The 15,353-nt window shown below is 47.3% G+C and overlaps 1 protein-coding gene across 1 annotated transcript in view; it reads right to left on the bottom strand.

Annotated features, from left to right (window-relative positions):
• Positions 1-1,437: 1,437 nt before the first annotated feature.
• The window catches only part of LOC116268521 (talin-2-like), a 253,145-nt gene continuing 239,229 nt past the window's right edge, over positions 1,438-15,353 (bottom strand). The window contains exons 53-57 of the mRNA XM_031662038.1: positions 12,704-12,829; positions 10,528-10,590; positions 10,254-10,436; positions 7,020-7,145; positions 1,438-5,587 (exon numbers count right to left, since the gene is read on the bottom strand). Coding sequence (XP_031517898.1) covers positions 5,459-5,587; positions 7,020-7,145; positions 10,254-10,436; positions 10,528-10,590; positions 12,704-12,829 — 627 coding nt within the window. The 3' untranslated portion in view covers positions 1,438-5,458. The remainder of the gene's footprint in view (positions 5,588-7,019; positions 7,146-10,253; positions 10,437-10,527; positions 10,591-12,703; positions 12,830-15,353) is intronic.

Below are 15,353 nucleotides of genomic sequence, written 5' to 3'. Positions count from 1 at the left end.
TACCTTGGAACCGAATTCATTTTCTAGTTGCTGACCTTTGTTAGTGCATCTCCTGCTTCCATCATGCATTTTCCCTGGACAGAATCTCTCTCCTGATCTCCTGCAGTGATTCATCTGATAACTGGACCGGAAGTGCCCTCCCTGACACAAGGCCCCTCACGCTGTGCTCCTGGCTGCCGTCCTCTCTGGCCTCACTGAATTGTTCACCTCCTTAGGCAACTGCCTCTTCAGAAACCCAGGTCTACGTAAGTGCGGTTCCTGCAGCCTGGAGTGCCACCCCGTCCCTTCTCTGTCTGGGGAACTCCTATTCAGTAGGAGTCAGGCCAAATGTCCTCCTCTTGGAAATCCTTCCCAGCTTCAGGGCTCTGCCCTTGACTCCCACGGCCATGGGTCAATGTTTGCCCTCCCTGGACTGTGACCTCCTCCGGGAAGTAGGCTCGGATCCCCAGCGTTCTATACACAGCAGGGGCCGGGGCACGTCCAAGTTAAGGTCTGAGTTGATAGGGCAGCCTGACTGAGCTGCCTGTGCAGAGGATCTGAATTCCTACAGACATGACCACTTCTGCATGAGTCTTGGTGTGCCGTTCTGCAAAATGGTCACACCACCTTCCCCACGGCTGCCAAGGGCTGGGCTCCAGCTGTCCAGCAGCACCGATCTGACACACAGGAGACTCGCTGAGTCCTCTTACCCCTTTCTGGTTGGCTCAGGCTTCCCACCTTCGCTGTGCGTATGGTCAGCCCCAACCTCATTTTTGTTGTTCTTGTTAAGTCAAAGATATAAAAACCTTCATTATCAACTGGCTTAGAAATCCTAAATCATCCTTTTAAGGGTGAAAAAAAAAATTTATCTTATTGGTTGTTAGACACAGCAGTGACTCTCTTCGTTGCTATGGTGATTCTTTGACACCCCCTCTTGCAGATTAGAAATGCCTCACATTTTTCTAAGTCTGGCTGCCCCTCACAAACAGGGATTTCTGGCCTGGCAGTTCCCACTCCCAAACAGGAAGGAGGGCCTGGCAGCCTCTGGGGATTGCAGTTGTGGACTCAGCTGTCAGAAGTGAACCTAAACCTTCCTGTGTCAGGGCCTGGGTCAAGTTTGGAGATGATCCCATATGCACTTCTGTATTTAACTGGGCAGTCTTCCGACAGAGGTGGTATGTAAAGCCAAAAAGTCCCCAAGCTACTTGTCCAGGACGCCTGCTCCTGGAATTTCTCCAAGTTAACTCTTGTGTGAGCAAAGCTACATGAAATTCACTGGCACCCTGTGGCTTCGCGTCTGTCACTCACTCACACACACGTGCGTGCTCTCTCTCTCCTGACATAGCTCTGGTAACTGTGGAGCTAGTCCTCAAGGTGGAAATCTACTCTCACGATAAAGACGGTTTCCTCCCCCTTCTTGTCCACCTTCCTCCCGTTCCCATGAGTCCTCCACACAGGTTTGTTCCTTTAAAGGTTTATTTCTGGCAAATAAAAAAAATAACTTATGTGGTTAGATAAATTAATGTATGTGATTAGACAGGACACAGGGCAGAGCTGAACGTTCCTGTTTTCTTCTGGATCTTGAAGGCTGGTGAGAGGCAGCTGAATGAGACCCAGCCTCGTGTTTTGTGGGATGAAGAGATGCAGATAAAGTGACTCAGGTACATTGATGCTCCCTGGAGGGCTGGGAGGTGGGCTCAGAGGAAGAGGCCGAATCCAAACCTTTTTTATTGAGAAGAAATAGTTCTTCTTTGTAGCTTAAAAAGAAAAAACCGAAGCTCTGCACACAGTCATCCGTAATGACCATAAACATAACATACCAAGCACAGGCTCAGAAAGATGGAGCAACAGACTGAGGACATTTTCCACATGGTACTTGGGGATACCTTTGGGAAAGATGCCTTCCCCAGCAGAGGCCAGCACTGTGGAGACAGAGGACCAGAGCCACTACTAGCACAGTTGTCAAGGTCTTTTGCTTTCTGAACTCGGGACCACTGCCTTTTAGCCTGAGGTGAACGTCTCCAAATTTCTTGGGTTTGGTAAGTCTCAGAAGCAGCCAGCCCCTCGGTCAACGGAGGGTACCTTTCCTTCAGGAATCTGAGAATGGAACATGCAGATAGTCTCTGCTGGGGGTCTTAGGGCCAGAATCCCAGAAGCCTTTCCGGAGTCCAGAACCTGAAAGCTGGGAGAGAAGATTCTGGCAACTACCTGCCAGGGAGGAAACCAAGGCTCCTCAGGGAGCAGCCTGCGAGTTCCCCAGGAGCAGAGCCCATGGCTTGCTCACCACTTCTGACCTGTGTCTGGTTGCTTCATGAGGTGTTGCTGGCTTTGGCATCACTTTGGAGGTGGGGTTTACTCTCAGGCTATGGTGAATTTTGGTTATAATTTTTGATGAATTAGGAACAGGCTTTAGTTGCCTGTGAACGTACTAAGACAGCCGGAAAGCAAGCAGGTGAGACCCAGGAGAAGCTCAAAGGGTTTTCCCTGATAAAAGCATATGCCATGAGGCTGCAGGCAGCTCACTTCTTAAGGCCCATGCACAGGTTGCAGGCTGGGCAGCTGCCTCTGCAGCCGACCTGGAGGGACTGCGATGACCGACTGCAGGGCCAACCAGGAATTCAGGAACCTGCCTGCACAGACGGCCAGGGCCACAGCTGGCTGGACACCGGCAAAATTTAAACAAGGGCTGTTCATGTCACCAAACATGACCTTAGCTTCCCTATCTAAAGACTTCTGAAAGGCAGAACCAAGTAAAATCCAAATTTTCAAGTCACTGGGCAGTTCTGAAATCCACTTCAGGTTCCCCTTTTGGCCATCAGGAACAGCAATTTCTGGCACAAAAAATCAGCCCAAGGATTCAAAAAGCCCTCAAGGAGCAGAGGGGCGTGAGAAGAAACACATCCACACAGCTGCTCCCTCTTCACACAGACACATTTCTGTGCTCCAGACCTGGGACCATTTTTACGCCGACACCACTCCCTTCCTAGATGCTCTGGAAGTTCACACTCCCAAATGAACTCATGCCTGTGTTACTGATTTTCCTTTGAAGAACCAGAAGGCCCCCTCAGTGCCAACTGAGGACACTGCGGTAATGCTTATTAAATAACACCCAGACAAGGCATGGCCCTTCAACCATCTTATGAACTGAGAAACCACCATGCCGGCCACGAGGCCATTCACATACACATAAGCAGGGTGGATGAGGAAAGGACAGATGAGAAACTGGGACCACACCAGGTGATAACTGAGAACCAAACTCCCCAAAGCTCCCAGCACTGGATGACTCCAGAAAGGTGAGTATTTATACAGCTCCTACAAAAATAAACTTTCTTCGACGCCTGTTCTTTAGAGTTGTAAAGGACAGGCCTTTGCATTTGGTTTGTCTCTGGAGGTTTTTCTGGTATCAAATGCAGTAAAGGTTTTAAACGACTCTGAGGCAGGGTGGGAGAACTCACCGCCTGCCCCTGCCTCGGTCCTGGGGTTCCAGGATGTGACGGGGGACAGGCGGAAGAGGGCAGCTGCCCTGGGCATAGCATAGAAGAGCAGAGGGTGGGGTGGGCTGGGCCACAGAGGGGCTCCCCAGAGCCCTGTTACAGGAGGCCATTAACACATGGTGACTCTGAGCATTGGGGTCTGACTTCTGAGGGTCTCTGGAAGCACGTGTGCCCCTCCTCTCAGTGTCCAGCCAGGGCAGGCATAAGGTGTTGGATCAGCTCCACTTAAAGAGGGTGAGCCAAGGGTGTGCCAGCTTTTCCCCAAGAGGCTAGGGCTCTAGCAGCTCCCCTCCTCTTCAGAACTGGTACCCACACACTGTCAGTGTCCTACACACTCTCTCACTTGCTTTTCCTTTACAGTGTCTTTTCTCTAACTTCACTGGTCTGAAAAAAAAATTCTAATACGTGCAAGCACTTACAAGTAACTTACGGGAAGCTGTCAGAAGTTTATATATTTTAAAACCATGACATGGGCTAGAATCTGGTGAAACAAGATCATCAGGCAAGGTCGAAAGGTGACATCGTTGAAGGACCAAAGCACCCACTTTCCCCCGTCGGTGGAACTTTGAAACTATAGTGTGGATGGAGTCTGAGACACGACAGCACACCAGAAAGAGAGGCAGAGGGTGAGTGCCTTTAACTGTTACCAGTTTTGTAAATCATGTACTTCCGTTAACTTTTACCTCCCCCACTGTGAATTTTCAGACACTCTTGCTCCCTGGCATTAGACTCTGTCAAGCCATTCATCTTCCATGCACTGCCTTGGCTAAAGGCGCAGATTAAGGGTAAATTCAAGGGCTTCCGGTGCCCTTCCCATGGGAGGGTTCTGAAAAGAAAAGGGGAAAGAAAAGAGGGGAAAAATACAAAATTGTGGACGTGTGACATCCAGAAAATGAACTCTGAAAAAATCTTATGTCTTCACTTATGTGATAATAAGTAAAACTATCTTGTTAAAGGTTCACATTGATTTTAGGATGCATTTAGATTTTCTAAATATCAAGACAGAAAAAAAGGCGTCTTGGGTTGGAGGGCAGGTGACAGGTTTGTAAGCAGATGCTTTCCAATCCGGGCTTGTGACCATTCTGAAGGCATAGAAACCAGCGTGGGACCTAAAGATGACTCACTGAGGAAGCTCTTTATGCCAGCAGAATCCCCACCCTGGACACTCAGGAGACGAGCGTTCCACTGACTGTCAAATGGGAGCCGTGGGTTTGTGTGGATGACTCTGTATGAACTGAAACAGCCTCTGCAGAGGAAGGAGCCCACAGATTTTATTATAGCCCCTGCTCACCAAGCCCGGACGGCCTCCCACAACTCTGCCCTTTGGACTATGGAGGGAAAAAATAATTGTTCAGTTTTCTGAGCCACAAAATACAAGATGGGTCTAGGTTGTACAAGGAGCTTACACACGGAGGCAAGAAAGCGTGCAAACAGGAGCGGGAATTTTTCACCCCCTGGGTGAGCCAGTGCTCAAGACATGGAAGGAGGACCTCAGTCACCCTCCCGGAGTCCACACGGGTTTGTTTCTGGCTTTTATGAACCATGTCCAACTCCAGCTTCCGTCTTCTCCTGAGAGGAAGAAGAATATTCTATGACATCAATGATTTTTGTCCCTGTTACAGTGCCACAAAGAGGTCCAGGAGCAGGCCTAAGAGAAGGACCAACAAAAGCAAACGTGTCTGAGAACGACATAATACTGACTTTTCTTTGTTGGTAACAGTCCACGAAATGTGCACCCCTCTCTCCTGAGACACAGTGAGGCAGGAGGGGAGGCGGCAGAGGAGCTGTGGGTAGGACATTGTACCGTGTGACATCACGATCATGCAGCCGGTGCCGACGGGACAGAGATGTGAGAACAAGCACGCAGGGCTCCAGGCTCACCCCGGGGGGAGGTGGGCAGTTTCCAGGTAAGTGCCCAGCCTCTCAGGAACACTGTCCAGTTCAGCCAGGGCCATCCCTTGGGACTTGCCATCTGGGCGCGCACCTTAGCCCTCATCTTCCCTCAGCTCGGTGGGTAAAAACTTATACTGCTGCTGGCGGATCTGGGCCAGTTTTTTCCTTGCTTCTTCCAGTTCTCGCTCTTTCTTTAGCATTTCTTCCTGGGCAGCGATGATCTAGAAAGAAAGCAACAAGCTGGATGGACCTAACGCTTTCTAGAAAACCCTCCCCACACCCCAGTGCTCATGTGAGCTCCACGGCTCCCGTGACCATGGGGCACTGCAGCACATCAGGAACAGTCTTGGCTCTGGAGACCAGCCTCTGTCACTGTTTGGGGTTTGAGACTAACGACCCAGCCGAGCCATGAAAACATGCTCGGTCTGCCCGGTGATTTAACAGCAAACATCTACTACAGCCTTCCTATGTACCAGGCTCTGGTGCAAATACTCTTCACTGAAGTGGCTGCTCTGTGAAGCACACCCAGTTGAAAGTCTTGTTTTTCCAAGAAGAAATCTGAAGCTGAGCGATGTAGGTCCACTTGTCTGGAGTCACCCAGCCAGTGGAGGAAGACCTGGTCCAGGTATGGGCAAAGCTAAAGCGGAACCCTGAACCACCAGATGGCCCTCAAATGCTTATTTCATGCTTTTAAGGTGTGATCTGAGGAAGATTTGCTAACAGGTATTGTGTGAAAAGGGAAAGTTGTGTTCAAAAAGGCAAAGTCAGTTCCTTTCCTGGCTTTCCAGAGCCTTTCCTAGGCTAATGACTATCATTACCAGGGCGGGGTTATTGAATGCAGTATTCTCCAGCCTTATTTGATCAGAGCCCCTTTGCTGTGAAACTTCTCATGAGAAACACATTCTGGTAAAAACACATGCAGTGCATAGCCAAACACAGGGCGTGCTTCAGGAAGAGCTAAGGCAGGCATGGGGCTTGAGTAACTTCAGTGCTCCTGGTGTGGACAAATAAAACAGCCCCCTAAAATGGATTTATGAGATGGACACACATCAAAAAGTGCAAGCCTGACTTCCTAGAGCTTTCTCCTCACTCCCATGCATGAAAATGTCATCCTGCCTAAGTCAGAATCCCAACTGCTCTTGTAACAGTGCTGGGAGAGGGAAAGCATGCTCTCTCTGCAGAGCCCAATGTCTGGAGCGGGCAGTAGCTCCAAATGTATTTTATTTAAATAATATTGCTGTCCTCCATTTTTGTTCTTCTTCTTTTCTACAATAGAATCCTTGATTTTTATCTAGGCAAATGCTACTCAAAAAAGAATACGACATTGCCCAGCCTCCTGTGCAGGGAGCTGACCAACATATGTGAGAGGAAGTAATGCCTGCAGCTTAGGGTCATGGCCTCCCCTCCTTGCCGGATGGAAAGCTGAGGGGGCTACTGAGCCAAATGGACCACATGGCCAAAGGTAACATCTCAGGGATGGTGAAATAGCAAGGCAGACGGACCTGGCTCTCAGACACGAAGGGAACACCACACCATCTCTGGTACATGAGGAAGAAATAAACTTTCATCTTGAAGTCACTGTTCTTTTGTCTCTCTGTTATAACCTGACACCTACCTCGGGAAGTAAACACTATTCTTGATTCAATTACAAACCTGAGCAATGCCCCCCACAAACTTGGTTTTCACTACAACATCGTCATCATCAGCTTTGCCAAATGCTGCCTTCTGGGCTGCACGGACAAGATTGTCTGAGGCTCTTTTCACAGCATTTCCTGCCGCCTGGAGAGTGAACAAAACATACATGATATCATTAGAAACAGCCATTTGGGCCCGGCAAGAATAGACATGAAGGTACAGTTTGTGAGACTGTGAGTCAACTGATTATCCAGTTACAACATGAAGTTCTCCAGCCAGCGAGTACCCATCTGTCTGTCCATCCATCCATGGAGTCTACCAACACTGGGACTGGACACTCACAGATGAATGAGACAAAGTGCCTGGCCCTCAAGGAACACTCATTTTTGAGGGGAATTATAATTATGTAAATGTTTAATAAATGATTCCAGCAATGTGATACGTGTGTTAACAGAGGCAAGCCTGAGTTCTGCCTCCTTGGTCTGGAAAACCACTCCCCTGCCTCCATCTGATTTAGCACATACTTGAGGACTTGGCGCAGACATCACTTCCGCCTGGCTCCCTTAGCTCTACCCACACCCTCTCCCTGTGTGTGCCTGGAGTGTGCTGTGCCGGCATCACTGCAGCCTTTACCATGCTTGTGGCTGGCTGTCCCCTCCTGGATAGTCAGCAACTTGAAGGCAGGGACGGTGACTGGAATCCCTGCATCCCCAGCAGCGGCACTGTGGCTGTCCACAGTTGGTGCTCACTGAAGGCTTTGAGGGAATGAAGGGCTACCCTCGTGTGGAAGGGCTGGGAGCCTCACAGTAACTATGGCCTTGTGCACGTACTTTTAGGGTCTCAGCTGGGCTTTGCACCACAGGCTCTTAAGATGGAGCGATTGCTAGAGACAGGTAAAGAAGAGCTTTTCGGTCTTCCTTAAGGGCTGTTGCCTGTATTGGCTTATTTTTAATGCTCATGAAGCATGTCCCCAGGGACATGCCAGCTGAGGTTTGGAGTTTTCTTCTAAAAGTGGTTAAGGCTTCATTAAACCTCTCGTATTTCTTGTCCAGCGCCCCCTCAGGGTTGAAGGTTTGTGCTTGAGGGTTTGCCATCAGAAAGCTGAGAGTTCTTCTCATTCAAAGTTAACTGCCCAGCCTGGTCTGTGAACTCAAGTGCCCAATGCAAACTATGAGGGCTTGCACAGGATGGGAAGGGAACCAATTAATATTTGACAAGTAATCACCATGTGCGTATTCACCAGAGGGTTTATCAGGTCAGAAATCTTTAGCCTGCTTTTCTGATGTGAAACCGAGGTTAAGAAACCTAAGATTTGGGCCGGGCGCGGTGGCTCACGCCTGTAATCCCAGCACTTTGGAAGGCCGAGGCGGGCGGATCACAAGGTCAGGAGATCGAGACCATGGTGAAACCCCGTCTCTACTAAAAAAAAATAGAAAAAATTAGCCGGGCGCAGTGGCGGGCGCCTGTAGTCCCAGCTACTCGGGAGGCTGAGGCCAGAGAATGGCGTGAACCCGGGAGGCGGAGCTTGCAGTGAGCCGAGATTGCACCACTGCACTCCAGCCTGGGCGACAGAGCAAGACTCCGTCTCAAAAAAAAAAAAAAAAAAAGAAACCTAAGATTTGGTAGCTAGCAAGTTCTACATCTGGGATCTGCACCTAGGTCCATCTAGCCCCAGGGAACTCCTGAGTCATTTATAAGGGGCTCAAACACAACACTGCAGCATCCAGTTAAATCGGTAATGATGGGAACAAGAGCGATGCTGCATTCGATCTGTGTAAATCCTTAGGACCTAACAAAGCACTGTCATATCCATTCTCCTATTTGACCCTCATAAGAGTCAGTGTGGATGGCTCTATCCCCATTTTACAGATGAAGCCCCTGAAAAGTTTTCAGTGATTTATATAAGATTACGCACCTGAAAAATGGCAGAAGCAGGACTTGAACCAGGTCTCTTAACTCAGGATGTTTTCCTCACAAATGTGCCCCAGACCCAGAAATCACATATTCACAAACACACAGCTCCTCAATTTTTCCCTGGGTTTATCCCAGGTATCAAATAAAGGTGAGGGAGGTGGGTCAGAGAGGGACTCAAGAGTCCAAAACAACAGAAATGCACTTTAGGCCTTTTACAGTAAAACAAGAGTTCTGAGCTTTGGTAGAACTATTCAAACATTTCTGCCATTTATGATTTGCTTCATGACTGACGTAAACATACTTTTGGCAATACAGACGATCTGCATTTTAACACTTACAATAAAAAAACTTGAAAATTGGAAACAAAATGTCCAAAGTATAGAGAAATTCTGGCGTAATCAGTTGATGCAATATCATGCAATCATTAAAAATGGAACTCATGAAGAATGGGCCAGCTAGCTTTGCATAGAGAAGTTAATGAAGCCTTATCTTCAAGGAAAAAATACATATGATAAAATGTTAAGTGAAAAGAAAGCAGAATGTATCTTGCCATGATTACAACTGGACAATATTTTATATGTAGATAAAAATGAACAGAAAACAATGATAACGTTTGATATATGAAGATGTTGGGGGCCGTGTGATTTTTTTTTCATTTAAGCATTTCTTTTATTGTGTTTAAAATATTTTTACAATTCAAGCAATCAGGAAAATGTATCTGCTTTGGGAAGGACTTGATTGTTACCTTCCTAACATGTTCTCTGGGCTCTGGGAAGCAGCCACAATCTCATATAATCTCAGTTCCTTTACTCCCTTCTGTAGCAGACATTGGCTGAAGGCCTCCTCTGAAGCAGGCACCAAGTTAGTAACATGTGAGAGGCACAGATGAAGGTGTGGTATCTGCATCTAAGAGGCTCACAAGCTGCTCACGGACAGACCTGCAGTGGTAACATGTGATGGGAACCTGAGTGGTCTGCCTAGGGGCTCTCAAACAACAGAAGAGGGATAAGCTGCCCAGACACTGGGAGTCAGGGAGGGCTTCCCAGAACAGAGGACTTTGAAGATGAGTCACAAAGGACAAGTAGGGGTCTGCTGGGTTGGGCTGGTGAGGAGCAGGGCCCCAGGGCATGAGACCAGAAGGCACACGCGGAGAATGGCAGCTTGGCGGGGCAACAGTGGAGGATGCATGGACGCACGCAGTAGATGAGGCTGCAATGTGGACAGAGCTGGCTGATGGAAGGCCTGGTGGGGCATGCCAAGGAAGTGAGGCTTGTCCCCTTTGGTGACACTTACCCGCTCCAACAGGAGTATTTTCCCACCAGCATCAGTGACCATTACCTGTAGCCGCCTCATGGCCTCTGAATCCTGGTCGGCCTTCACCTTGCAGGCCACCAGCAGCTGAGCCGTGGAAGCGGCGACCTGCTTGGCAGATGAGATGAGCTTCTCCTCACTGGCGTGTCCCTGAACAGAGGCATTGGCCGCCTCACAGAGACTGCTGGTCGCAGCCGCCACCATCCGGGCCTGGGGACAGTCAACAGAGAAGTGACCCAAGGCCCAAACCTCCCTCAGGGGACCCAAAAAGCAAACTGGGAGGAAGGAGAAGGCAACTCACAGCAGAAATCAGCCCCTGTGACCACTGTCCGTCGTCTGCAGCATTGGCAGGGATGGAGCCCACCTAGAGAAGAGAGTCGAGAAATTGGCCATGAGGGCAGGCAGCCCCAGTGGTCACAGCCCCTCGTCCCCACACCTTGCTCAGGAACCAGACGTGCACCCCACTTGGTGCCTCCTGCCAACAGCACAGGCCTAAGAAGGGAGCAACCTTTCTCATGTGGGACGCAGGCCATGCCAAGATTGCATAGCACATCCCGGCAAGTTTCGCCACCAAGAGGAAATGGGAAATGCTAAGAATGGCTCCATTTAGCTGCCAGGTACTGCATTTCTGGGAAACGTCTCAGGAATGATGGCCTGGGGCTGTCTTTCTACACTTACTCCTCTGCCGAGCTTTCTCCATTTCAAATGCGGGAGCCACTAGGCCTCCTTTTTTCATCGTCTAAGGGAAATCTAAATCTCTCCCAATTACTGACCCTGAAAACCACACTGTGTTTCTGGCAGATGATGTTAAAAAAGTGTGGTGTACCTCCCTCTGGTACAATTGAGTGCAGACCCTGGTCTTAAGGAAATACCATTTTGTCAGGGGTGGGAGAGAAATAAGAGGCTGGAAGAAATACGGATCTCTGTTTCTATTTAGAAATCACAGCAGCAAGCAGAACATTTTCTGTCCACAGCTAGAGACAGAAGCGACAGTAGGAAATACGTTCAAGCTTGTGGGACGTGCCTGATGAGGTAAGAGATGAGTATCTCAATTTGAATATGAAATTGGGGGTGTGTAAACAATGACAGGGTCATATCAGGGCTTGCTGAATGTCAGGTAAAACTCCAAGGTCCTGCCTATAATCCTATAGTTCACCCAAGTCTGGCTGAACCTCCGTCACCAACTTTTTAAATGCTTGAACACAAGTTCCTTGGAGGGCAGTTAGGGACTCTGCCATATCCAAGTTGGATTCTCTAGTATCTAAGCAACGTGTTGGACACATAGCCCTTTATGAATGTTGAAATAACCAGGATTTTTTTTTGACATAGGATGTTCTGTTCAATGACACATTTGTGGTCTTTACATGTTGACCAGCCAACAAGAACTTGCTGAGTACAGGAAGGACAAGGTTGGCAGAATGCTGGCTCTACAGGGGATCAACAGGAAGGATGGAGAGAACAGCTTATGTGCCAGGTGGGGAGACAGACACGGACCAATACTGAATAACATACAACACAATGGTTTAGAAAGAGAATTCAAGGTATGTAGACTGGACTAAGCTGTGGCTGAGCTCACAAAAGACTTCCTGGAAGAAGATGCACGGCCTATGGTCAGGCACAACCTTCCTGTCTGTAGTGTGAGTTCTCGAGTCAAGACACAACTTGCCTCCACCTATCTGTACGCTGACAGCAAAGGCCTTTTAATATCAAACAGAAATGAATGACAATGATGGTGACCACATTTTCCAAACCCACGACTGGTCAGCTTTCTGTGGGGCCTCTCCATTTGAGAGGCTCTCTGAAAGCCAGTGTGGATAGGATGGTTCCATGTGTATGTAAATCAGAAGACACATGGAATATGTTAAATCAGAAGACTGTTCCATATCCAGAATTACTAATGTACTAATAACCCTTTGAATCCTCGAAAAACAACTATACTTTTATGCTAAAGTAGATCAAATGGGTGACTAAAGATAAAGCTGAAGAAACTGCAGAATTAAAATCCGACTGGCCCTTTCACCAGCAGACTTAGGAAAGTGCTAACTGCAAAGTTGGCCAGTATTCAGCTCACCAGTCCTGAAAACAAACGCAGCCCTTTGGAGCTGGAAAGTGGTATCATAAAAGCCGCTGACTGCGGTGCTTCTAGAGCGGCCCACCAGGAAAATATGACAGTTTACATCTTTACGTAGCCTAATGTACAGTGGGAATATAAATGTCTCATTCAGGCCCCAATCACTGCCTGGAATGGGATGCTTTCCTTAACAAGAAGCAGATGAGAGGCCCAGAAGCCAAACCTCTTATTCTGTTGGTCTGAATTCTGTAGTTTTCAGTCGGTCAGCACAGAGAGTGGCAATTCAGGGAGGGAAGGTATTGCACGTGTTTCCTTGGACAGGACAAAGGCTTGTAGCTCTTTTCCTGGGCCCTCAGAGGCTCTCTGTACGTTGCGTGTCCCCCATGTGGTCAGCGGCTTTACCCACCTTTCCTTGGGCCACCAGCTCCCTCTGGGCTGCTGAGGCCGATTTGACCAGGGCGCTTGTGGCAGCAGCAATGGATTTAGCAGCTTCCAAGATCTGTTCCTCAAAGTCCAGGGTCTCATCTGCTTGCTATAACCAAAAGAAAACAGCATCACATGCAATTCATATCCACAAAGCGCTCTTTCTTCCAAACTACTTACTGCCGGGTCACCTGGCTCTTCACCTGCCTATTGTTTTTTGTTGACAAACCACACCTGAAATGGGATGGTTCCTTAACAAGAAGCAGACTACAGGTCCCCTGTGCTAACTTCCAGGACTCTACGTCAATTTGGTTAAGCTACCCTCAGGTCACACAGTGTTGAAGATGTGGCTGGTACCTTTCAGGCATTAAAAGACAATGGCCAGACACAGCAATACTTTTCTTTGTATGTGTGGTACAATATATATAACACAAAATTTACCCTTTCACTTAACGTTAAGTATTAATACACTGACATTGTTGTACAACAGCAACACCAGGATAGAAAGGTCAGGCTGCCTCTCCACCTGCAGCCCCTTCCCCCTGACTCCAAAAGGAAAAAGCTGTTAGCGTGACACCCACAGAAATTTGAAATCGGGAAATTCAAAGACAGACTCATTTTCTGGAACAGAATCTTTAAAGATATACATTCACTGTGAATAAAATACACTCAAATGGTTTTAGCAACATCAATAACCAAAACCAAAACAATAAAATCAAAACAGTGTATCATAGCACTCACTCTCTTCCAGAGCCGAAGCCTCAAAAATGGACTTAAAAAAGGAAAGATGGGTATCACTTCTCAAAAGTCATCTTTTTTCTGGGTAAAAATTAAAGCCAAACAGCACTGGCATTTCTGTGGCTGAGCACTGAGACAGTTATAGACCAAGCACAGACTGCCCAGTGGTGAAAAAGAAACCAGGGCAACACGACATCAAGGTGGAGCTTGTTCTGTCCCCTGGACACCCGAGGCACGGGCTCCACCTTGGGGAGAACATTGGACACTATTGTGTAGGTGTTATCAGACCGTTAGGGCTCTGCTCTACATTCACCACCATCTCCTTTGCTGCTAAAACAACTCAAGAAGTTGAAGAGAAGCTTTGGAGAAGTGGGACAAGTATAAAGACTGTGGTCCCAGGCTGCATGGGTTGGAGCACCACAGTTTTGTGGGGGGTGGGAGGTGGGGTGGTCAGATTAGACCTGTGTGGTAATATTCCATGACTCAAGGTCAATTTGGTTAAGCTGCCCTCAGGTCACACAGTGTTGAAGATGTGGCTGGTACCTTTCAGGCATTGAGAGATGATGGCCAGGACCAGTAATATTCTCTTTGTATGTGTGGTAAAATATATGTAACACAAAACTTACCCTTTTATCCAATTTTAAGTGTACAATTCAGTGGCATTATAGACATTCACACTTTGTGCCAACAGTAATACATTTTTAAGAGTGCCTACTGTGTACCAAGTATTTTGTTAGGCACTTCTACATACAATGACTTCTCACCAAAAAAAAAAAAAAAAAAATCTAATATTGGAATTATCTTTATCCTTATTTTTACAGTGAGAAAACCCAGGCTCAGGAAGGTAGATTATTGGACCAAGGTGATGTGGCAGCATGAAGAATCTAAACCAGAATCAAACCTAAATCTCACTCCAAAATAAGGCACTCTAACTAGCCGAAGCCGCCCCTTAGGGTATCCGTGAGGAATGGTTTGTGCCAGAGGTTCAAAGTCAGCTTGCTAACGCTCCCGTGTGAAACGTCAGACAGGAGGGATACAATTCTTCTCCAGTTCTCCATTCTTAATGCCATATCTTGAACCATGAAAGGTGCTAATCCTTTTTCTTTTGCACTTCTAGTGGATCTGAATGATGGCGGCATTTCAGAAGTTCTGAGACAGAACTTGTGCACTGTTTCTTAATGCTGACCAAGTCTTGCTCTAAGAGTATTTAGGACAGAAATGAATTTAGTTCTACTGGACTCATTTTGGATTGGTGGAGTATAGAATTTGGTGACTGAAATACAGAAATGATCTGCCGTAAGACACTCTCGCATAAAAGGAACTCTTGTGTAGTCCACAAATAAATTACAGTAGGCTCTAATTTATACATATTAAATATATAAATAATATATATTTAAAATGTATATTTTAATAACCTTGAGATTAAGAGCTTTTCTGGAAATTCATTCTGCCAAAGAATGTCAGGCACATAACAGATTAAAGCACTAGGGAAATCACAGAATTTTTGACTCCAAACTCCTCATCTCATTTTGCAGATGAGGAAACGGAGGCTCGTGGGAGCTCTTCACGGCGGCTCCTGAAGTCTCCCATGCTCTTGTCGCAGGTGGCCTCAACTACACTATGGGTTCCAAGCCCGAGTCCACTTTACAGTGTGGAATACTCTGTCAGATTTTCGGTTTCCCAAATTTTAAGATTTTAAAAAATGCAATTTCCTTAAAATTAAGCGCTAAATCTTTAGCAGGGGTAGATACGATAGGATAATCTCATCACAACCGATTTTAAGAGCCTCTCCCACATCTTTCGCTGCCTGGGAGGTTTTTTTTTTTTTTTAAATACATGCTTGTAATATTCAACTTGGAAATATTTTTGACAGCCACAGATTTTTCTGGTAATGG

This window comes from Papio anubis, unplaced genomic scaffold (genome assembly GCF_008728515.1).
Source record: "Papio anubis isolate 15944 unplaced genomic scaffold, Panubis1.0 scaffold36, whole genome shotgun sequence".
NCBI lineage: Eukaryota > Metazoa > Chordata > Mammalia > Primates > Cercopithecidae > Papio > Papio anubis.
This window is presented reverse-complemented; position numbering and strand designations above follow the sequence as displayed.